The sequence below is a fragment of the Macaca thibetana genome, chromosome 1, assembly GCF_024542745.1.
Source record: "Macaca thibetana thibetana isolate TM-01 chromosome 1, ASM2454274v1, whole genome shotgun sequence".
NCBI lineage: Eukaryota > Metazoa > Chordata > Mammalia > Primates > Cercopithecidae > Macaca > Macaca thibetana.
Window position 1 is genome coordinate 158,127,268 of NC_065578.1, and position 24,635 is coordinate 158,151,902.

Below are 24,635 nucleotides of genomic sequence, written 5' to 3' on the forward strand. Positions count from 1 at the left end.
GGAGCCTCCTCTGGCAGCCCTGGGGTACTCACGTGCTCCACTGGTTCGGTAGCGCTCGGACGGGAGGCTGGGGTGGCTGCTCCCAACCTCGTTGACGGCAATGACACGGAACTGGTAGTTGACATACGGGGACAGCCGGAGGACGGCTGAGTTAACGCTGCCGGGGTACTTGGAATGGTCATGCCAGATCCCGGGTTGGAACTGGTCTTCTTCAAACTGGACAACGTAGTCTGAGTGGGCAAGGAAAACAGAGCTGTTTCGGGAGCTCAGTTAGGAGTGGTCTTCTTTAAAAGCACTTCCTCCTTGGCTTCCGTTGATCTTTATAATCTCTCTCGCACAAAGGCACAGGGAGAATTCTTCCCAAGGCTCAGGAAGAGACACCAAGGCCTTTGTACATTCTGAGGATAGCCCAGGGCACACATCAAGTGAGGCAGAAGTGGGACTGGAAACCAGGAAAGGCCTTCGGTTTAAGGGTGTTACCATCCCTCTTTTCCAGCTTTGGAGCACAGGGCCCCTGAGCTACCTGTGATGGGGCTGTTGTTATCGTCCCCAGGGATCCAGGTCAGCCGCACGCTCCTCTCGGCCAGGTCGGTCAGCTCCAGGTCCCGGGGCCGGTCTGGCCGTCCTGGTGGCAGAAGAAGACACCACGCAGGGCTCCTGAGTTAAAGCGGGTCCACCCTTGTGACGGCCCTAGCCCTGGACAGCTCCCTGATGGGTTTAGGTCTACGCTACCAGCCGGATCCAACCCCAGCCTGCCCTGAGGGGTGAACACCGGGACCACTCCCTTCCCACAGGGGCCCAAGGAAAAACAAAGAGGAGACTCCTGAAATCCCAGCTCCCCAAGAAGAATATCAATGGGTGTGGAACAAGGAATAAAGGGGATTATGCAGGGCACAGAGAGAACTGGGACCAATGCCATCCCATCTCGGTGGATCTTCTGAGAGTGCAAGCATTCAGGAATGCCACCCATCATCAGACCCACGCTCACAGCACTTAGGAAGGCTGATGAGGGAGTGTGGGATTCTGTCCCATTTTCTCACAATAATTGGCCTCTACTCTGTGTGCCAACGCTCTGAGTAGATGGGAGCCCAGGAGAGGGCTTAGCCTGCTGAACAGGGCAGATGGGTTAGAGGAGTGGGGGCAACAAAGAGAGGGGACCAGACCAGGGAGGAGATGGAGACTTGGTCTCAGAATTTCCCTGATGGACAGCAGGACAGAGGGGCCCAGCAGGTTTGCAAACAGGGGTGAGGGCAGCACCTTTTTGGGGGCACGAATCTCACTGGGACTGCTTTAGTGGGTTTAAGTGCCATCCTGGCCTGGGATAAAGACATCCGGTGACTGAGTGGTAGGGGTAGGCAAGATTTTCTCTCCATCTTGACTCCCTGAACCAGATTTCTATCTTTCAGATGGTCACTATAAGGACCTGGAAGGCAAGTCCCACAGGCCCATGTTCGTGTGTGTGTGGCATGTGTGCGTAGATTATAAATGGATAGAAAGCAGCAGATGCAGGGAGGCTGAACAACGAGTTTCCAGGTGATGTGAAGGGAGCAGGCTTTCGCATTCCCTGCAAACAGGACCTGAAAGACTGCTGGGAGGACAGGCCACCCTGAGGGAGCAGTGAGTGTGGCTAGAGGCAAGGGATGGGGTGAAACAGCAGCCGAGAACTTCCGAGCTCACCCTGTAGGGAGCAGGAAGCCCAGCATAGGGCTGTGCCCTGGGCTTGGGGAGGTGGATGTGGGCAACTGAAAGGAGGTCCCATGTAGCCAGGAGTGCTGCCCACAAACCTATACACTGTCACCCTTTCCCAAAGCGGCTTCCTTCTCCTGGATTCCACACCCGGGGTGCCAAGAGAGGGCACTGGCAGGGGACTGTGATTAGTGGGAATTACCTTTGGGCAAGGCAGCCAAACGGTTAGTTGGAGTGGCCTGATCAGCTGCAAAGGTAAGACGGGTTATCCAGGTTAGCAGGTTATCCAGGGTTAAAGGTGTTCTAGAAGGATGGGGGTAGGCAGCTGAGGCTTAGACAGCTGCCCCTGGGCTGAGGTGTTCTAGGCAGGGCTTTCCCCGTCCTTCCATGGGGAATCCCCTACCCTTATAGAGGCCATCTGTGTTTCCTCCACATCTGGGGGCTGCACCTCTGTTTCCTTCCCATCCCAATGTGACTCTCGTGCCTGGGCCCACGCTCCCTGCAACGGTGCCTCTCCACTGCACCAACGCTAGTGGCAGTAGGGCACCCACAGGGAGGCAGAGGTGACAGAGGACCTGCTTCCCTGGAAGGTAGAGGCCTCCTTCCTCTTGGTTTGGGTTAGCTTAGTATTTACAGTCCAGCCTGGGTGCAGGTCAGGAAGACACGGCATCATCTTGCTCAGTGCATAGCACACGATGAAATGCCACCAAAACCCAGGAATGGGGCGGGAGGGAAAGGAAGGCTGGCGGAGGTCATTGGAAGCACAAACACAAACTCAGTCTTGCTTTAAGGATGGATTGTTTTAATTGACTTAGTGGTGGAGTTAGCTGTAAGGAAGGTACAATGATCACAACAAGAAACCCTTCTCCACTTTCTCCGTATCACTCAGGTCCCTTTCAGTTGAGACGTGGAGAAGTCACACTCCACTCAGGAGGTAACCTGTCCTGCACAGCTTGTTCTGAAACTGGCAGCTCCCTAACCCTGACATCAAAAGGCAAGAAGAGATCACCACGCCTGACCTGCCCACTTGACTGCAGGCATTGCCCTCAGAACTGTCCTGGGCCACTGCCTCTCTGGCTGCTGGGGAGGGGGTGGGGCTGGTCAGTGCCAGGGTGAGCAGCGGCAGTTACCTAGCACAGTGAGGTAGGCCTTGGCCAGGTCTTGGTCTAGCTCGGTGCTGGCAACACACGTGTAACTGCCCTGGTCCCGCTCTGCCACACCAAAGATGGTCAGGGAGTCATCTTCCTTCTTCATCCTACAAAGGTACCAAAGAAGGGTTCGGAGGAGAGGTTAGGGGAGTGCTCAGGGCTGCCCACTGCTTTCTCCCCAGAGGGGGCTCTCGAGTCAGGAGGGCGAGGGAAGTTCCTTCTGGGGGATATGAGGCTCCCTCTCAATGCTTTGACAGAGGCCAGGTCTTCACGGTCACCTGGAGCATTCATCATACTTAATGGAGGGGAACAGAGAGTGAGTGGAGCTCAAGTGGCCGTGAATCACGTTTTTCACCTTCCAATGCCATACGTGTGCCTGCCCCTGTGCCTTTACTGTGCTGTGCCCCCCTCCCAGGTTAGGGCACCATGAGGCCCATGACCCCAAAGGCAGGTTGGTATTCCTTCTCGTCTCATACTTATAGCTTTATCTGTCTTCAGCCCAGAGTTGTCTCCTCTGCACCCAGGCTCAGGCCAGCCTGACCCCTGGCTCCTCGGAACTGTCTCCCATAGAGAGGGGAGGCCGCAGAGCAGGATGGGGCTGTAGAGCTGTCAGCACCGAGTGCCAGAAGGTTTGCAGAGGGGGACACCCTCTGCAAAGAGTCAAATGATGGCTAGAAACCACTGGTACCATGTCCAACTGCAGGGCCCTGCACAACTTGGCTCCCCCGAGATGGAAGAAGGTAAAGCAAAGTGAGCCCTGGGGAGGGAGGCTTGGAACAGCGGTTCTCAACCCTGATGCACACTGGAACCCCCAGGGGGACTTTTAAACACCGCCAGTGTCCTAAGTCCTACCCTACCCCAGTGAAATCAGGATCTGAGGAGAGGGGCAGGCATGGGTGTAGTAAAAGCATTCCAGCTTCAGTCTGAGAACTGAGAGCTGGCTCAGATCAACCCTGCCCTCTGCTGAAGGTTAGGGGTACTGCAAATAGGGCTGAAAGGCTGGAGCCTGGAATGCAGAGGAGGAGCAAAAGAGAAGACAAAAAGGAAAGGGAAAAGAGGAGGAGTGAGGGGAGAGAGGGAGAGAAGTGAAGAGATTGAAAAAAGGGAGAGAGAGGAGGTGTAGGAGAGAGAAGCAGGGAGCTGGTGGGAGAGAGGGAGGTTGTACATGGTTGGGGAGGGGGTCTCCCCTGAAGTGGGGGAGTCGCCAAGGCCATCACCCCCTCTGCAGTAGCTCCTTGGTGACATGCATGACACGGGTTCCCTGTCCCTGTGTTCTTCCATGTGTCACCAACAGCAAGAAAAAGAAAATGTGCCTCAGACTAGCACTAGGAAGCGGGAAGGGAGGAAGAGAAACCTGTTTCCAATATAGAGCGGCTCGTCATCCTTCAGCCAGGAGACGGTGAGTTTCAGGGAGGGGTCATGCTTCACCCGACACTCCAGCTGCACCGTGGTGCCCCTTTTGGCCACCTGGTCCTCAGGCATCCGGTAGATCCTGGTGGGGTCTGTGGAGAAGCCCAGAGCACTCGCCACTGGCCTGTTCTCTGCCCAGCATCCCCATGCGGCCACACAATGGCATATGCCTGCCCTCGAGGCCTCGGGCCAACTATGGAGTGGGGCACAAACAGTATGCTGTGGTATGAATGGAGCAGAGTTCTGGGTGGGTAATCCCAAAAGCAGGTAATGCCCCAAATCCTCTCCATCTGGCTCAGGAATATATGATATAATTTCTGGGGTGGTAGTGGGGAGTTGGTGTGAGCAGAAGGTTTCCCTTCCCTAATTCTCTTTGGACCACATGGATCCTAAATGGACTCCACAGGTGCACACTGGGGAGCCCATTCCAAGTTAAAGATAGGTGTGGTGCATTTTCAACGTGAATATTGCATGTGGATGACTGCGAGCAGGGCCTCCTCGCCCGTTTCCAAACTCCCACTGGCGAACCCTCTCCTTTACCTTTGACCTCCAGGCGGACTTGGTTTTCAGCTTTGCCCAGGATGTTGGTGGCGACACAGGTGTAGATGCCTTGGTCCTCTTTGCGGATCATCTTAATTTCCAGACTGCCATTCTCATAAACATGGTAGTTGCCACCATCCAGGTTGCTTCCTTGCCCATTCTTAAACCTCACAACAGAGCAGCAGAACACACAGCATCCTGAGACAGGACCAGCCCAAGGGCAGGGGCAGCAGCCAATCAAGAGAGACCGTGGGGGCTGTGGAAGGAGCCCCATGCTAGGAGTCTGGAGCCCTGAGCCTCAGAGGGTCTGCCTCTAACCACCAGGTGGCCCTGGCAAGCCTCCATCCCTCTCTAGATCTCGGTTTCCCATTCTGTACAATGAGGGGGTTGATCCAGATGATCTGCCAACTTCCTCCCAGCTTTGACTCTTTAAGATTCCTAGGTCTTGCTGAACACCTACTATGGGCCAGATGGGAAGGAGAAGATGAGACAAGTGACTCCTGCTGTGGAAGGCCTGGTCTCCTGGAACTTACCATCGCAGAGTGGGGATGGGAGACCCAAAGAAGGGGCAGTCCAGCCGCGTCCGGTTGTAAAGAATCACTCGAATGAGCTGGTTCCGAGGCGACAGCATCCGAGGCGGCACATCTGAAATTCCCAGACAACCGATCTCGAGTACTGAGTCTAACTCTTCCATTTCTTCCCCCTCAGTCTCACCTCTGCATGCCTTCTACTTACAGCAGCTTCCCAAGCACTGAGGCACCTTCCCCTATCAAACTTCCCTCCTTCAGGAAGCCCCTAGGGATGAGGTGGGGAAGGAGAAGCTTACTCCTTCCAGTGCCCTCAACCTACCCTACATTGAAATCCAGCTTTTGCAAAGGGTCTCCCCAAATTATCCAGCAGGTTATATAGCTGCCCCACCACAGCCCTAAGGCATTTCCTAGCTACCCCTCCCACCACCCTCTCCCTGCCCAAGGGGTGCAGCAAATATACTCGGAACCATTTCCCACCGTGAGATCCAGCTGCAAACCCAGGGGAAGTCGACATGGATACAGCAAGGAGATGGGACAGTCCCACTCTATCTCATCAGGGGAGGCAGAAGACTAAGATTGACTGCTCTGATGGAATTAACTGTCTGCTTATCCAGCTTTGTGAATTTTAAGTCCTCCATCCCTCTTACAAAATTTTTCCCGTCTCCATGTTTCCACTCTCCACCATCTTCTTACCTCACCCAGCTTGGCCAATCCCCGGAGAAGGAAGTGTGCCCCATGACATAACCAAGCCCAGGGGAGACTGCACAGTAGTGGGGAGGAGGGGGAGACAGGCTGCGAAGGGCACACTCACCCAGCACACTGACAAAGGCGTTGGCCAGCAGGTAGCCATGCTCGTTGGAGGTGTTGCACTGGTACACGGCCCTGCTGCTGATCTGGGTGTCCCGGAAGATGATGGTGTCTCCGGCCACCTCACGGTTTGGGTTCGGTGGTGCCGCTACAGACAAGAAAGAGATGTTCCTCATGAGAGATAGGAAGGGCAGGGTGAAGGGCACTTGGGGCTCTGGCCAGGGCTCCCAGGAACAACTGGGGTGCTGTGGGGAGCACCAGATGACAGGGCTTCTGGCCTCGCCACTGCTGGGCTGTGTGTGACCTTCAGCCCTTCTCTGAACCTGTGGGGTTTATTTCTAATCTAGTCTAGAGTATGGAATATGAATTCTTGTTCAACCTACATACCCATTGGGCAGGTGTGGTTGAAAGCATTAGCTTTGGAAACAGAAAGCAGTTTGGGTTCTAACCACATCACTTACTACCAGCATCACTCAATCTCTGTGAGCTTCAGTTTCCTTGTCTGCAGAATGGGAATAACAGATCACCTCTTGGGGTTTTTGTGAAGATAACCTGAGATTTTATGCATGTACAAAGTGATGAACAGAAGGTCTAACACATACTGTTATTACCATTTGAATCAAGTGTGCATATATTTAAATGTGTTTTGAAAAGGACAAAGCAATATACAATAGACAGAACCTACCACCCTCCCATCCTCTAAAGAGAGCATGCTCCAAACATTCACAAAGTTAAACCCATAAGCCAAAGCCTCTTGAAAATGGCGTGAGTCCTTATATTTGCCTAAGCTCACAGCTCCTCCCCAAAAATGTGTCCTAAACTGAGAGAGGATATTCTTGCCCACAGTTCTAGTACTGCTGGCTTGGGATGCAGAGAGCAGAGGCTGGAGAGGGCTAGGGTCTTTGTTCTGCCCACACTTCACTCTGGGATCTGGGGCAAATCAACAAACCTTTCCGGGCCTCATTTCCTTCATCTGTAAGATGGGAAGAATCACTTCTACTTTCCCCTACTCTAAGGAAGGCTAAGATAAGAGAACAACGATGAGGTGTAAAACCAAAGAATTGCCACTTTTCTCATCTTTAACCACTAGAAAGTGACTTTCTTCCTAAGATTTCTGGACTAGGAAGCTGATGACTTAGCTTACAAAACGCATTCAAGATCACTCAGACCTGCAGGGGAAGTCAGCAGAGGATGCAGGAGTCGCCCTGCAGGCGCCACTCCACAGATAGCCAGTCTGAGCCCAGAACCGGGGAATCAGCAGATGGGAAAGGAAGACAAGGTTAGCATTCTTATCATCCATGCCGGGGTCACCAGTCAGTGAAAAGGGGCCAAGGAAGGCAGTGCCAGCAACTTGTACATCTCCTTGCCTGGCAAATTCTCGTGCAACCAATTTTCCTCCCAGTCACTCCCCTTACATGTTCCCTGGGGAGAGTGACAGGTGACCTTTCCAGGGCTGAGGCTCAGTTGCAAGTCCTGGGCTGCCTTTATTGAATGGTGCTATAAAGTTTAGCACAATTGCCTGCCTTACCCCCAAAGTCCTATTAAGATGGAGAGAACTGCAGAAGGCAGGCAGTGTTCATATCTCTGCTTGTAGCTGGGGGAGTAACATTTGCTGGGGATAACTAGGTTCAGTACTAGCTGGTGCAGTTGTATTGCAGACTCACGGCAACCCAGAGCTTCACCACTTCCTAGCCATGCGATTTTGGACAACTCACTGCACTGACGAGAACCTTATTTCCTCACCTTAAATGTTTGAGAGTAAGCAACAACAGGGGTGCAGCATCTAGCACAGAATGTGGCACACAATAAATATCTAAAAAGGTAAATTCTTACCCTCTCCTCTACCTGTGTCCCCCCTTCTCCACTTGCTTCTACCAGCTGCTGTTCTTGAGTTAGATTCTGAGTTCTTGCCATCTGCGTTTTCCCCATTTGGCTGACACCATTGTTTACATTTCCTCTGACCACTTAGAGAAAGTAAGGACAGGACATTTTGAAAAGTAAATGCAATCAGAGAGTCTATGACGTGAAAACTTGACCAAGGCCACTGATTATAAGGGGCCTTGGAGTCATCTACTCCACCCACCTTGGCAGGACTAAATGTCCCCAAAGTCTAAGCTTACTCAATAAACTGCACCTGTGCATCTGCTCTTCTGGGGCAGTTCTTCCTCATATCTAACCATAATATTTCACATCATTGTACAACCCTGCTTCTTCTTTTGCCCTCAGCAGAGAGCAGAACTTGAGTAACCAACAATGGGATTACTGAACTCTCCTCTACCTTCCAAGCCCCAGCTGTCACTCAGAGCCCAACTTCCAAGAGATGCAGCCACAGTCCCCAGGTCATCAACTGGGCTTCTTCAGGGGAAGAAAGCAGAGATTTAAAAAACCCCAAGACAGCAGAAATCCCTTAAGCATGGGAATATGACCACAGAGTTCCAGGCTTCCTGTTCTGTAACACAAAGAGAGGGTAGGTTTCTCGGGATGTCCAAAAAGATGGGCAACTGAGAAGCAGCCACCAGTGGGCTTCTCTTTTCCTGAACTTCTAGTGTGACCAACGCTGGCACAGTGACAGGAATCTGAAGCCTTTGATAGGAGAGAGATGAGAGTCAGATAGGACAACAGCTCACTACTTACATTGCAAAGGTTCCCCATTCACCATCCACTGGACAGTGGGTTTGGGGTTTCCATTGGCTCGACACACCAGTCTCCCATCCTCGCCAGGAGCCAGGATAAGGTTCTTGGGTTCATCCAGCCAGTAGGGAGCAGCTGGAAGACAAGACAGGCACAGGCAGGGGAGTTAGATGGCATGGGACAGGCAGAAGAAACCAAGCAGTCTCCCTCTAGTGTGGCAGGAGCCCCTGAGTCCCAGCACCAGGCACTCACCACCTGCCCCAGGGCTTGTCCTCACAGGGATAACTTGGCCCAGCCTGTATCTGGCTGGCTTGGCTGCACAGATGCTGATCTGTCTATTTTGAGTTCACAGAACAATAGTTCTAAACTGGGGCTGCTCATTAGAATCCCCTGAAGAGCTTTTTTTAAAAAAAGGATGCTAGGACCTGTCTCAGACCTACTAAATCAGAATCCTCACAGGAGGCCTGGGTGCAAATGCTTTCCGAGGTCACTAGTGTCTGCGGTGTGCATCCGATGGCTCCACTGCCAGGGAAGGTGGTAAAGCGGGCACCGTGCTGGTCCCTCTGGATCTGTGTTTTGCAAGATCAGACCCTTTAGGAAAAGTCTTATATTCATGCCTTTATGCACGGAACTTTGGTTAGAGTAGTTTTTTTTTTTTTTTTTTTTTTTTTTAGATGGAGTCTCGCTCTGTCTCCCAGGCTGGAGTGCAGGGGCGTGATCTCGGCTCACCGCAACCTCCGCCTCTCAGGTTCAAGCAATTCTCCTGCCTCAGTCTTCCGAGTAGCTGGGATTACAGGCACGCCCTACCATGCCCAGCTAATTTTTGTAATTTTAGTAGAGATGGGGTTTCACCATGTTGGCCAGGATGGTCTCGATCTCCTGACCTCGTAATCTGCCCGCCTTGGCCTCCCAAAGTGCTGGGATTACAGATGCGAGGCACCGCGCCTGGCTAGAGCAGTTCTTAGCTGGCCACCTCATTGAATTGATTGGACAATTTTGTGAATATGTGGAAATGTGGGTTTTTCTGAGAAGTGAGCCTTTCAGATCAGATTCTTAAAGATCTTGATACCCAACCCCCACCCCCTAAAGTCTAAGAACTCCCTAATTTGTGTATGGTGCTGAAACCAAGGTCACAAGATCAATCGACCATGTGCTAAGAAAGTTCCTGTACTCTGGTCTCGGACATCATCATCTCAACCATCCGTGCAGTCCCAGGCCAAACAGTGACCAGTGCAGCCTGCCACACATGGCTGGGACCCATGGCGACATGCGCTCTGGTGCCTGCAATCACTCAGGTGGGCCCTCTTTGCTTTGGGGGTTAGGAAGGGATTTTAAAAAATAATTTTGACCATAAGCACTCCCCAGTTTTAAAAAGCAGCACAGCATCATGCACAGGTACACAGACAGCACGCGCTCACGCGACACATCACGAACGGGAATGCAAAACGAAAGGAAAAAAGAAGGCTCTGGGAATGATTCAAATGGGCCGTGGGAGGAAATTCACCTGCTGAAGGAGCGTTGGCACCAAGGAGAGGTGGGTGATGGTCAGGGTGGATCTCCTTCCCTTAACACCCTCTGCCCCATGCACGGGCATGCACACACCCTCTCACGTCCAGTGAGTGACACCATCCATAGCAGATCGCCATAGCCACTGGCCAGTGGGCTGGAAGTCTCCCCCACTCACTCTGTCCCCAACCACCCTCAGAGGGAAGGGTGGGCATGGTGTTCAGGGTTGGCAAAATAATCAGAATGAGAAATACACACAACGTACCCTTTACTCTCACCGAGATCGTGTGCCGGATGCTGCCCATCTTGTTGGAGGCCAGGCAGAAATATTCCCCGGAGTCTTCCTCGGAGACATTGGTGATACGCAGGGCCTTATTAAAGTTCTCAAACTTGGCCTTGTCAGATGGGAGGTCCCCACCTTTCTTGTACCATGCGATGTCTGGTGTTGGGCTAGGAGAGGCGCCAAGCAGGAAACAAGTTATCACTAAACATGACCCTTCTCCTCTTCTATAGAGCTGGGGACACCCAGGTGGCCTAAAAGTATACTTGGGCCCAGGGGATGCATGTCCTCTAAGAGCTGATCTTTCCTGTACAGAGGAGGATGCTCAGCCACAGAGAACCTGAAGGTTTAGCTAACGTCCCGCGAGATTCTAACGCATATACGGGATGCCTAATCACCTTTCCTCATTATCCAAAACAGAGATGGCCAGAATGGGATGGAGATGACTATGGTTTGCAACACCCTGCTTACTAGGGCCTGTTTGCTTCTCTTTACGCTGTGCTACTGGTATGCACTAAATGTGGCATTAACAAGATCATGAACAAGCTCCTATCCCCATCCTCCTGGAGGGTGGCTAGAAGAGGGGCTGCAAACTGCACATACACCCCGGAGGCGATGCATTCCAGCAGGAGGTCCATGCCACGAAGCACCATCTGGCTGCTCGCAGTGCCCTGGGGATACATGAAGCTGGGTGTTCTTTCTGCAACTCCTCGGGCTGAAACAGGAGAGAACAAACTCCTGTGAGCCTCCTTCCAGAAGGCAGACCCCGCTAGGCCAATGCTGTCAGGCTAGAAAGAAATGGCATCACCGCCCCTGCCGGATCCTCCCAGCTGAAACCACCCCAAGGACTTGGGCCTCATTAAGTGAGGTGTGTTAGGAAGCTCAGGGCTCCTTAGCCCCACCAGCATGAGGGAGAGGAGCTCTAGGTTCTGAAAGGATCTGCCTGGAGGAGCCCAGCTTCCCTCAGGTTCAGGGAATCTCCCCTTCCCTGAAACGGGGAGGGGCTGTCTGAGCAGTGCGAGATCTACTCCCGAGCAGCTTGTGTTGGGATCCCAGAGGCCACTGTGTGGCCCCCAGAGCAGGCCATCTCAGCAGCGGTCCTTCTCCCCAGGCAGGGATCTGGAAGCAGAGAAGGCATGTACTGGGGCCACAGGACAGACAACCTGCTCTTTGGGACCCTGAAAACAAGGTGCTGGGATGGAGTCACAAAGCCTGCACAAACAATCAGAAATGCAGGGGGAGTTATTAATGGCTTAGCAAAGACATGGAGAGAATTAATGAGCAGAGATGACAGGAAATCACTCTGGGGCCAAGACCATTCTGCCTCCTCACTAATGACTTGGGAAGATGGCTGGGGAGGGGAATAGTAATTACATGTGAGTTGCTCAGGGAGAGGGTGAGAGAAAAGTGGCTGCCAAGTTGGAGGAGGTGATCTATAATTCAACTAGGCCGGAACAGTCATGGGTCTGAAATCAATGAGATTCATACTGGTCTTGAAGGCCAGGTGGCTCGCAGAGATTGGCATTTTCAGGATGGTTGTTTCTCTGTAGAAGGGTTGTGCCAGCATGGATCCACCCATGACAGAGTGAATCCCACCTTCCCCGAGCCTCAACTCTTCCCCCAGAGCTCTTCGTATAGCTGTAGGGGAATGGGTAAGATGGAAGGGAAAAGAATAAGAATTTTCCATCCGGAAACCCCAAGGCAAAAGGGAAACTGGAGGAAGTACCCCCTGGCCAAGGTGTACGATCATACACAAGAATGGCTAAAAACAAAAATAGAAGCTGAGTCCACCCATGGGTTTAACGGAGTCTTAGACTCAGCTGGACAAGGGAGAGGTGGAGGGAAGGCAGGGCTGCCAGGAGCTGGGAGGCCTCAGAGACGCCTGGGGTGAGGATGAAGACGGTTGTCCAGGGTTTAATGGGTGAATGGGTGCTGGTAGAGTGAGGACAGAGTGCGGGGGCACTTTATCCCCATGTAACTGGCGCTTCCTAAAGGAGCTTGCTGGGTTTGCTGGGGCCTGGCTGCACCAGTGGGGCTCCTGTTCTGGGGCACTCAACTCTCTCCCTTGGTACCAGTGGAGTGCAATTCATAGAGTTTGCTTCTATTTTATCTTTTTGTCAAAAGAAGAAAGGATGAAACATGTGCAGAGGGTAACTAGGCTGATGGTACAATACACAGTATACAGCAAATGCTCAACAAAGGTTTATGAGGGGAATGGACTGAAGGGGAAGAAGAGAACAAAAAATAAGGCAGCAATTTAACTCATATTATTTCTCTTTCTGTAGATGCCTCATCTGTCCCACCAGCACACACATTACAATAGTGACTACTGAAGGGGTTAATCCATTATGTGGTTAATTGGTTATCATCTATATCTATAACTCTTGTAGCATCCAATTCTCAGTACCAAGGAAGCCTGACACCAACAGCTTCCTCCCGCCCACCGTCACGGAATCACCAAAACAACCAAGACACAGGGGCACTATGAGGAAAGGAGATTCTAGGGCAGAAGGCTCTGTTGTCAGGTTGGTGAATCCGTCGAGAGCTGGGAACCCTGGGATTATGTGGAAGAGATCCCAGCTCAGTCATCATACTCCTTCCACACCGAGACGAAATCTGCAGAAACTAATCTGTGACCCTATGGACATTTAATTTACACCATAACATGTGACACCACGAGCACACACAACCCAGCAAAGCAATAATGATGGGAAGGAGGAAAATTTAGCACAGAGTCCCGCTGTGGGTGCCTTGACATGCTGTAACTGTCACTATAAAAAGGTTATAGCAATATTGCGTTTGTAGGATGTGGGCTAGCAACAATAGAATTACCCTAAAGAAGGAGAAGCTACTGGAAAAAAGCCAAAGTTCAAAAAAAGGGAAGAGCATCCTAAAAGCCAGAGGTCACAATCAGGGCCACCATTCAGTGAACGTTTGCTAGGGACCATGCACTGTGCTGACAGCTCCAACCACACCACCATTTATGCTTAATCCTCACAGCAAACCTGGAGGGTTGTATCCCCATTTTCAGCAGAGGCAACTGAGGCTCAGTGAAGTCAACAGACTTGCCCAAGGTTACAAGCTAGTTATGTTTTTGATTATGTGCCATTTAGCATCAAAAACTTGTGCTTTCCACCCACTCTACATTGCCTCTGTCTAAAGATGGGCATCCCACTTGTTCCTACTTCTGACAGTCAGCTTCAGGGATATCTTTCTTATTCAAACCAAAGAAAACCCAAGGGCAAAAGAGGTAAAGGAGAAAGATATTTTTGTCTTGGTGAGGTGCTCTGGTGAAACTCTTCCACTGTGTTTTACTATTCTCACTATCTCAGCTAAGATCCCATCTCTCCTCAGTGGCTATTAAAAAACTCAGGCCCAAGGTGGAGAAAAAGAAGCTGAGGAGGGAATTCAGCAGCTCTGAAGGCACCTCAGTTGGATTCTTAAAGGCATGGAAACTTGAAGAAGATTTGGGGGACACGATATCATTAAGGAATGAGATGGATGGCCCTAAAGGAAAGGTTATGAAGAAATGCAGTCAATTGCAGCAAAAGGAACTCATATGAAAATTTAGGAAGGATAATATAGCTGGTGGCTTTGAGAGCCACTGTTCTCAAAGAGGGTGCCTAATTTCCTTCCCTGCAGAAGTAGAGACAGGAAAACTCTAAGACAACAGTGATTACTAGATGAAACTCTAAATGGTGGCAGATGACTATCTCGTCTTATCATGGGACACCCTCTTTCATCATGGAGGCAGGGGTCCCTGGAGAGTATTAGTTATTTGCCCTGATCTTCAGAGTGGGGTCTGACTTAATGCCTGATCAAACTCAGAGTTCATATGCTAAAGCTCATATCTGTGTGGATTCAGGAAGAGCTTCCCTCACAGGCCCATTTGACTTCTTGCCCAGGGACAGCCAGTCCTCTCCTGCTCTCGTAAGCTGTGGCTCAGACTGGGCTCATGGGTTTCTGGGGGAATATGGTCAGCGAGCAGACAACAGATGACAATGCCTTGATCATGCTGGCCTTAAAGGTCCAGTGAAAAATGCCTCTTGATCATCTCTTTGGAGGAAACACCAAGACTGCTGACAATCTTAGTTGCCCCCCTCTGTCAAGTGCTATGTGTTAACAGGACAAGATAGTTCAATGAATCAGACGTATCTGAGGACCTCTGCCAAAAACAGCTTTTAGGAGCATCTGGATCCTACATCCAGACCACTTTGCTGCTTTTGATTCTCAGAATTGAGAACCAGAGACTCATGGGGCCAGATTCTTGGCGTCTCATCCACCTCTCTCACTCTAGGAATGGCTGACTAAACAACCCCAGAAGATAGGAAAAACTCTTTGTCTAGTAATATTTGATACCTTTCAGTGCCAGGAAATTTCTCCTGTAAGTCTAACCCAAATCCCATATGCAGTAGTTGGAACTTTTCTTCTTATGCAGTTCTCAGCACAGCTGAGGATCTGAACAGCTTTTGTCTCTCTGGTCTGCCCTACAATTTCTCCCTCTATGGTACTTTCTTCCTATAATTGCGCCTGCTTTTCTCCCCCTTGGCTTCTCTTTAAGTTCTCTGTGTCTTTCTTAATTTCAGAAACATGGAAGAACTATCCAGGATACAGTCAACACTAAACCATTCCCTTTAAAACCAATAATGGGTAACATTTGTTAAGTATCGAGAATGTGCCCAACACATACTAGGAACCATAAGCACATTATCCTGTTTAATCTTCACAACAATCCTATGAGACAGGTAATACATCCATTTGGCAGATGAGAACATTAAAGTTCTGAGACTAAATGACTTACCCAGCATCACTCAATGGTATGTCCCGGACCTTGGATTTAATTCAAGGCAGTGTACCTCAGAGCACACACTCTTAACCACCTCCTTAATCTCCTCACCTGGGTGAACCCTAAGTGGTAAGTTACAATCTCAGACCAGAATCTCCTGCCACTCAGCAGGTCAGGGGGCACCTGGCAACGTTCAGAGGATACCAATCCACTCTAGAAATCACTAAAACAAAATAGAAGTATGGGGTAGCCCTCCTGCTACAAAAGGGACATGCCATATTTCAGAGCCAAACAGATGCACTGGGCACTTTTCACCAAGTCTCTCTGTCCAGATGCCTGCACTCCAGAAAGAAGTCATCCTCCTTCCTTCCTTTTCCCTTTGATATCTTGCTAGAAGCATCAGCCTAGCTGCCTTGTGTTCAAAATACGTCTCCCTTTGACTTTATATCCTTTCCAGCAGCTTCATACTTGGGTCAACTCCATCCTACCCTGGATTGAGGACAAGGGGTCAATCTCCACATAAACTCTTGTAAGCTTTGCTTGTTTCCTAGTCCTGGATGGGTCTCATAACTCCCACTCATTCTCGTGCAAGAATAGTTTCATCAACGGTCACAAACTGGTTTAGGTGACCAGAATCACTCGAACTTATTCCATTGATGAAACAACTCTATGCGTATGTTGCCTGCATGACTTATCTTACATAAAGTGAGGAACTTAGACCAGATGGTCTCTAAGGGACCTTCTGGCTCTGATACACTCTGGCTTACAGAATACTTCCTATAACAGATTACCTGGAATCTAATTTAGAACAAGGCCCATTCCATACCAGGGCTCTGGGGCTCTTAACACAATAGTGGATGGCCCCATTATCTTGAAAACAAACAATGCTTAGAATCCAACAAAGGTCCCCTGATTCCTTGGGTAGTAAATCTCTTTGGCAGGATCTCAGTGTGGTTCTAGCTGCTTGGTGCCAAGTTAGAGCCTTTGCCTCTCTCCCTGACTCCCGCTCCCTCATCCCATCCCCTACTCCAGTCACTCATCATCCTTTATATTAGCACATCGCAGTGCAGACACTTCCTATCTGTTTCAGCCCACAGTGATGTCCCTTGGAGACCTGCAGCCTCAGCTTCTGAGGCATAACTAATGATGGGGGCCAGCTGCCTCACCAGAGCCAGCAAATGATGGTGCCTCTGGCTGCTCAGGGAAAATAACACATATTTGAGCCATGGTGAGGGGTAACTCAGGTGTGGAAACAGCCAATTACCTTATTAATCAGACTGAGCAACCAGCTGTGTGATGAGTTAGAACCATGCCTCACTGTAATTGTTCCACATCTCGCAAGTGTGGACTGGTGGGCACTGGATTTGCATACACTACCAGAGGAGGGGAGAGGCCCAGGTGAGAGGGTACAGTGGATGGTTTCACCTCATTTACACTCATCTTGAAAGAGAACACAGGCCGGGCGCGGTGGCTCAAGCCTGTAATCCCAGCACTTTGGGAGGCCGAGGCGGGCGGATCACAAGGTCAGGAGATCGAGACCACAGTGAAACCCCGTCTCTACTAAAAATACAAAAAATTAGCCAGGCGCGGTGGCGGGCGCCTGTAGTCCCAGCTACTCAGGAGGCTGAGGCAGGAGAATGGCGGGAACCCGGGAGGCGGAGCTTGCAGTGAGCCGAGATCGCGCCACTGCACTCCAGCCTGGGCAACAGCGTGAGACTCCGTCTCAAAAAAAAAAAAAAAAAAAAAAAGAAAGAGAACTCAGAGCTGGGCTCTTACTCCAGATGGATTTTAAAGAGACATGGGACCTCGCTGTGAAATGGTACTCCCGGTAACTAAGTTGAGATTACAAAGCAGGCAATTCCTATCTAGGCACATAAGAGTTAACTGAACATACTAACAAGCGTTCTGTGTTCTTTCAGCCACCAAAAGGAACCAGACTTCCTGTTTCCTCTTCACTATGGAACTCACCTATTCTAAGATATTCTCCATCCGTCCATCCCTGATTCCTAAGCTTCTACTTTTCAGTAAAAGTTTCTGCTTTTCAAGAAGTTTTTTTGAAGTCCTACCCTGGTTTGAACAACTTGTTGAGAATTCAGCAACTTCAGGCATGCCTGTTAGAGGAGACCACACCACCAGGTGGGCCACCTCAAACCCCCACACTGCCTCCTGGCAGGCAGCCTTCTGGAGGTGTCACCTTGGCACCCTGGCTGGGCCAGCTGCCACCCAGCAGGAGTTAATGACGTGGTATCAGTCAAGTTAGGCAAACTGGGGTTAGCACAGGCAAGGTTACTCCCAAGGTTACCGCTGCGACTCACCACTGTACATGTCAGGGTGGTTTCTTAAGGACGAGTCATTATAAGGGTGGTCTGTAATAAACAAAAGAGGGTGAGCAAACAGGAGGCCACGGAGAAGTCACAGAGGCATAAACGGGGAGAGAAAAAACAAATGCAAAGCCACAAAAACAACCAAGGAGGGCAGCAGTGGTCTTTTGCAGAGGAAAGACACGGCATATTTGGAAAGGCAACACGCTCAGTGAAGAACAAGCAACACAAAACAGCCCACAAAAGGAGGAAAAAAAAAGGTTAAATCCTGCAAAAGAAGGCAATAATAAAATAATGTTTTTTTTTTTAATTAAAGAAATTAGGTTTGAACTTTAATTATTTGGTCCTGCTATATTTTCAAACAAATGAGAGAAGGATTAGTGGTGTCCTGTAGCCGTCTTTTGAACAACTCCTTCTTATCAAAATCCTCAGTTCCCAGGACTCTGGGTCAGGCCAGCTCTTGGAGCAGCTAAAGAGAAAGGAGTGTTAGTGAGCTCCGGGGAAGAGCAAAGTCCTGCCTGGGCAGAAGCTAAGCTGCAGGGGGTTGGCGGTAAATGGGAGGAGGTCATTGACCAAAAGAGTGGGGCCAAGGGGCCCTGGCCACAACCAGCAACATGTGTCACTGGAGTCTGCCCAGGTGGGTACCACTATGATCTTGGAGATGTCTCTGTTGGCAGAAAGCCCTCCTTGTAAGAGGATGCCGGGAGTGGTTCAGTGAGGTGGGGAGAGCATCCCTGAGGTTCAGGCTTTAGAATTTAGAAATGGAGCTTGGGACAGGAGAAAGTGCAAGCTGTGAGTTCTACACTTCAGACTAGGAAAGTCCTGCTGAACATTCTGGAGGTTCGAAGCTCTCTAGACTATGCAGGATTGAAGACATTCCTTATGGAGCAAGATCAGTGGCTTCAGTTCCAATGTTAGGTAATTCAAACTTGCGGCATTTACTCCTTAGTGAGAAAGACATTTCAGAAGAGGACGCATCATCACGCCAGTGGCCTAAAGGAGCTTTTCCCTCTCTACCTCCGGTCCCTCCCAGCGACTGGGTCCAAACTGTGACAGTACTAAAAGGGGGTGGGGTGCAGCTGACTGGAAGCCAAGCAGATGGCCCTGAGGAGCTCAGAACACGATCCAACTGCCTGAGGGACAACAGGGGCTCTGCCAAAACATTTGCATATTTGACGACAGATCCAATCCCATTACAACTAGTTGCAAGAGGTATGAGAGTCCTTTTCTGGGCCTGGCATTGCACTGCATCCCAAATCTGCTTACCACCTGGTAGGAAGATTTTCATTATTCAAAACTCTCTCTTAAGATGGGGTTTGTTATAAAGACCCAGCCTGTTTGGGAAGTCTGCTTGGATCCATCTGGAGCTAAAGGCAGGAACTAATCCACAATGCAACGAAGAGATGGGCTGGCCCAAGGGCAGGTTGGGGCTGCAGCTGGTCTCGGGAGGCAACTCTGTTCCTCCCCTGGGGGTGGACGGTGGCAAACACAGATGACACAGCCCTTCCTTCATGCTCCCATGTCACGAGGTGAAATGCAACCTCTCTCTCTCCAGAGAAGTAGCCCACCCCCAGAACTGACCTCATGGTTTGTGAATTCTGGAGCACATGTGAGAAATTCAGGGAAACTTATTTGACTGCTCCAAGAAGGTCATTTAGACATCAGGGAGAAGAAGGGATGTGCTCTGGTGTCTGCCTCAGGGAGGACCCTCCTCGCTTACCACAGTTGCCTCTTACTGCATCAGGAGGCACCCAGGACCTGTTACAGCATGGGCAAAGTGGGATGGGCCCAGCTTTGTAGCCCAACTCCACTGCTTATCTTTGACTGCATCCCAGGTTTTAAAAATGATTTCAGATTACCCAGTATTTTGCATTACATACCATTGTCAACTTCCTTCAATGCAGGTAATAAAAATGGGACATGATAAGATTTATTTCTTCCCAAATGGGCAAACTGTGACAGGAGCGCCTGGTGAGAATAGGGCCTTTGAAGCGGCCCCTGCCTGACTGCTTTGCCTCCAACCCCAGACCTGGTTCTGAAGGTACAAGAGAAAGCCTGTGTCCTCTCCAGACAGGAAAGTAGAGAGAGCACCACTGTGCTATTTTAAGCAACTGTGCCCAATTCTGGGCTGGCTCAGATGCCCAGAACTTGCTCCTAGCCAGAGCTGCCCCTGGGAGAACTCCAGGAAGCTGATGGGGCTCTGTTCCAATCACCTAGGGGGTTTCTCGCCATTCAGAGGAAAGAGTTTTCAGTGGAATAGAGGACCAAGAAATGAAGCATTAACAAACATCCCTTACTTTTTCTGGTAGAGAAAAGAGTGTTTCTGGAAAGTCCAACTTCAACATGTTGTTTAAATCTCTAACTGCAGAGGAAGTTAGTTAATTCTACAGAGGAAGACTCTTCACCACCTCAATCTCTTGGCCACTGCTCTACTCTGAGTGACAGTGATGGGCTCTGCCCAGGATGGCAGAAGGTCAACTGACTCAGTTCCAAAAGCAGCAGGCTGACTTCCAGCATCATCCGGGCAGGGAGAGAGGGGCCCTGGCGGTGATGCTGATGGCTGTCCAGTCTCAGCTCAGCGAGCATCTTATCTTGTTCTTGACATCCCTGCTCCTCCCCTTGCCAATGCTGTTAGTCCTGTCCTGACTGCTGAGGCCACTTAGCAGACCACACTGTCCTCCCCAGCCCAGCCAGTTGGCAGGACCGAAGAGACACTGCAGACAAACCAACTTCCTCCTCCAAGGGGTCTCCCTGGGCTTAGGTCAGGAATGAGAAAGCCAGGGACAGGGGAGCAAGCAGAGTGGAGCCAGGTCACCCTGCCAGTAACGCGAGGGGCTTGCTGCAGGTGTTAGGCAACCCTGCCGGCTACCACCTTTGGCAGCCCAGCACCAACGCAGATCAGTGCGTGGGGACACTGCAGAGGCAGGAGGCAGTGATTAGAGGGAGGCAGAATGGAGTTCCAAGACAGAACAGAGAGAGGGAAAAGAAGAAAGAACAAGAAAGAGGGAGGAGAAATAAAGAAGGAAGTGAAAAAGAAAAAGGAAGAAAATGAAAAGGTGAAAGAAAGAAAGAAAGAAAAAAAACCATGAGAAGGGGAAGAAAAAAGGAAGCTGCTTCCTTTTGGATCCACCTCTGTGCCATGGTGAAAATGGAGCATGGGGCTGTGTCAGCTCTCAGGACCACCTGCCTCCATCATCAGCAGGGACGGGGAGGAAGAAACAGAATGCTAATGGTCACACCTCCTACCTGTCCAGAATGAGAAGTGATGTCGCCCGAACCTCTCCTGACCCACATCCACCCGGGGAGCCATTGTCCACCACCTCTGCAGGGGCTCCAGGGAGCCAGGGTCAGCCTATTTTCTCTGACCTTTGCAAACTGCCAGCACCCACATGGTGATCTCTACTGGCCTCCCCGACCATCCTCACTGTCCAGAGCATCAAAAACAACACCCACAGCATGAGCCAGACTAAGGTCTATTCTTTGGGGGGCTCCTTTATGGAAGACGTGTTACAAATCCATGGTGTGCAGCAACATAGAGAACTTCCAATGTCCTGAGTGGGCTGAGACTTTGCAGCAAAAGCTCTAGGCTGCTTTGTCCTTGCCAAGAAGAACATTTCTGACTAAGCTTCTCTCTCTCCTCAAGGGAGAGCCACCAACGCTATAATGGGTCAGGAAATGCTGATTTGCTTTTGTACCAGTCAAACAGAATCAGGGAATAGAAATGAAAACAAATAAAACGAAAACATAAGCCTGCAACTTACAAACATAGCAATTCCATATGGTTCAGCATATACGTATTACAGAATCAAATACAATTTATTTTGGTGTCTCCACTAATTTTCATATTTTCTGCTATTTCTTGTAGAAATAAAGATACCCAAGCAATGAGAAGAAATAAAAGAAATAATCAAGCTGGGTCCGGAGAGGGGTTCTAGATGACCACTGGAAGCAGTGGTTCTCAGACTCTGGGGTGCACTTGAATTACCTGGAGGGCTCATAAAGAACAAAGAGGCTTAGGGCTGTTGAGGTGCAATAGGCTGGTTCTGGGTACGCTGCCAAGTTCTAAGGTGATTCTGATTCCCACCAGAATTTAAGAAGAATTGACTTAGGGTAGGACCAAGTTTAACTCAAGGTTTCACAATCAAGAGAGATCATTTAAGAGCAGCTGAAGTGGCTCAGGCACCATGAGTTAGAAGGATTTCTAGGTCAGCCTCAAGGAGAAGTCTCCCCCTAGACTCAGGTACCTAGGGCTGGGTGGGGTCAGTAGGCTTCTTTCCCTGGCCCACAGCCCCCGGGCAGGGGCCTGCACTTACTGGTGAGGACCTTGAGGGTGAAAGGGTTCTTCTGCTGGATGGTGTGGGTGAAGTGGAAGCGGGCGTTGCAACTGTAGTCGGTCTGCATGTCCTGCAGCATCACGTTGGAGAAGTACAGGTCTCCATTATGGCCCTGAGAGACACGTTTGTCTTGGGTGATGGGCTCCATGGCTATAAGAAAACAGAGGTACAGCAGCAGGTTAGTAGTAATAACAGTAATCATCACCACCGCAGTCCTGGCGACAGAATACTTTACAGAGGGTCAGGTGGTGACCAGGAGCTTGACATCACTTGGTCTAGTCCTCTCAACTCTGAAGTATGGCTTATTCCCATTTTACAGATCAGAAAGCAGAGGATGTAATACGTTCAGCATTGCAAAGGCAGAGAGGAGAGCAGGAGTTTAGACGTAGACCTGTCTGCCCACCATGTCCATGCTCTGTGGCCACACTTTTCTCTCTCCTATTCACGCCACAAAAGATCTCACTGGCTGTGGGGCCAGCAGAAGGAACACAAGCCTTCAGGTGTTCCCCAAGGCTCAAATTCTCAAGCTAGCAGCGAGAGCACTTTGAGGCCAGGGATCTGTTCATCTTATGCCCCAGCACCTGTCTTAGGACTCGGCATATAGGAGGCACTCAACTGTCTGCTGAATTAAATGAAATTGAACTTGGCCTTGCTGTATTTAGTAAAAATGTAATCATCAATTATAATGTATACCTTTGTTTTTTATCCCTAAGAAGAAAGCACTACTGTGGCACCAAGATGGCTGAATAGGAACAGCTCCAGCCTCCAGCTCCCAGCATGAGCGACACAGAAGACGGGTGATTTCTGCATTTCCAACTGAGGTACCGGGTTCATCTCATGGGGGTGTGTCGGACAGTGGGTGCAGCCCAACGAGTGAGAGCTGAAGCAGGGCGAGGCATCGCCTCACCCGGGAAGTGCAAGGGGGAAGGGAATTCCCTTTCCTAGCCAAGGGAAACTGTGACACACAACACCTGGAAAATCGGGTCACTCCCACCCTAATACTGTGCTTTACCAAGGGTCTTAGCAAATGGCACACCAGGAGATTATATCCCACGCCTGGCTCGGAGGGTCCCATGCCCACGGAGCCTCCCTCATTGCGAGGACAGTAGTCTGAGATCTAACTGCAAGGCAGCAGTGAGGCTGGGGGAGGGGTGCCCACCATTGCTGATGCTTAAGGAGGTAAACAAAGTGGCCGGGAAGCTCGAACTGGGTGGAAGCCCGCCTCTGTAGACTCCACCTCTGGGGACAGGGCATAGCCAAACAAAAGGAAGCAGAAACCTCTGCAGATGTAAATGTCCCTGTCTTACAGCTTTGAAGAGAGCAGTGGTTCTCCCAGCATGGAGTTTGAGATCTGAGAACGGACAGACTGCCTGCTCAAGTGGGTCCCTGACCCCGAGTAGCCTAACTGGGAGACATTCCCCACTAGGGGCAGACTGACACCTCACACCTCACACGGCTGGGTGCACCTCTGAGACGAAGCTTCCAGAGGAATGATCAGACAGCAACATTTGCTGTTCAGCAAAATTCACTCTTCTGCAGCCTCCGCTGCTGATACCCAGGCAAACAGGGTCTGGAGTGGACCTCAAGCAAACTCCAACAGATCTGCAGCTGAGGGTCCTGACTGTTAGAAGGAAAACTAACAAACAGAAAGGAAATCCACACCAAAACCCCATCTGTACGTCACCATCATCAAAGACCAAAGGTAGATAAAACCACAAAGATGGGGAAAAAGCAGTGCAGAAAAGCTGAAAATTCTAAAAATCAGAGCACCTCTCCCCATCCAAAGGAACGCAGCTCCTCGCCAGCAACGGAACAAAGCTGGACGGAGAATGACTTTGACGAGTTGAGAGAAGAAGGCTTCAGACGATCAAACTTCTCTGAGTTAAAGGAGGAAGTACAAACCCAGCGCAAAGAAACTAAAAACCTTGAAAAAAGATTTGATGAATGGCTAACTAGAATAACCAATGTAGAGAAGTCCTTAAATGACCTGATAGAGATGTAAACCATGACACGAGAACTACGTGACAAATGCACAAGCTTCAGTAACTGATTCAATCAACTGGAAGAAAGGGTATCAATGATTGAAGATCAAATGAATGAAATGAAGTGAGAAGAGAAGTTTAGAGAAAAAAGAGTAAAAAGAAATGAACAAAGCCTCCAAGAAATATGGGACTATGTGAAAAGACCAAATCTACATCTGATTGGTGTACCTGAAAGTGACGGGGAGAATGGAACCAAGTTGGAAAACACTCTGTAGGATATTAGCCAGGAGAACTTCCCCAACCTAGCAAGGCAGGCCAACATTCAAATTCAGGAAATACAGAGAACACCACAAAGATACTCCTCGAGAAGAGCAACTCCAAGACACATAATTGTCAGATTCACCAAAGTTCAAATGAAGGAAAAAATGTTAAGGGCAGCCAGAGAGAAAGGTCGGGTTACCCACAAAGGGAAGCCCATCAGACTAACAGTGGATCTCTCGGCAGAAATTCTGCAAGCCAGAAGAGAGTGGGGGCCAATTTTCAACATTCTTAAAGTAAAGAATTTTCAACCCAGAATTTCATATCCAGCCAAACTAAGTTTCATAAGTGAAGGAGAAATAAAATCCTTTACAGACAAGCAAATGCTGAGAGATTTTGTCACCACCAGGCCTGCC

General features: G+C 50.0%; 1 protein-coding gene across 22 annotated transcripts in view; it reads right to left on the bottom strand.

The window, feature by feature from the left end:
• Window positions 1-24,635, bottom strand: part of NFASC (neurofascin) — a 201,101-nt gene that overhangs the window by 42,580 nt on the left and 133,886 nt on the right. For 11 of the 22 annotated variants that reach the window (XM_050762324.1, XM_050762301.1, XM_050762350.1 and 8 more), the window contains 13 exons: window positions 21,959-22,129; window positions 17,640-17,690; window positions 11,142-11,253; window positions 10,524-10,708; window positions 8,756-8,887; window positions 6,126-6,269; window positions 5,318-5,429; window positions 4,785-4,951; window positions 4,189-4,336; window positions 2,817-2,941; window positions 1,889-1,933; window positions 524-625; window positions 33-230 (listed from right to left, as the gene is read on the bottom strand). In XM_050762324.1, coding sequence (XP_050618281.1) covers window positions 33-230; window positions 524-625; window positions 1,889-1,933; window positions 2,817-2,941; window positions 4,189-4,336; window positions 4,785-4,951; window positions 5,318-5,429; window positions 6,126-6,269; window positions 8,756-8,887; window positions 10,524-10,708; window positions 11,142-11,253; window positions 17,640-17,690; window positions 21,959-22,129 — 1,692 coding nt within the window. Of the gene's footprint in view, window positions 1-32; window positions 231-523; window positions 626-1,888; window positions 1,934-2,467; window positions 2,942-4,188; window positions 4,337-4,784; window positions 4,952-5,317; window positions 5,430-6,125; window positions 6,270-8,755; window positions 8,888-10,523; window positions 10,709-11,141; window positions 11,254-17,639; window positions 17,691-21,958; window positions 22,130-24,635 lie in introns of those variants that run through there. The other 11 variants (XM_050762304.1, XM_050762353.1, XM_050762310.1 and 8 more) reach the window with 4 other exon arrangements.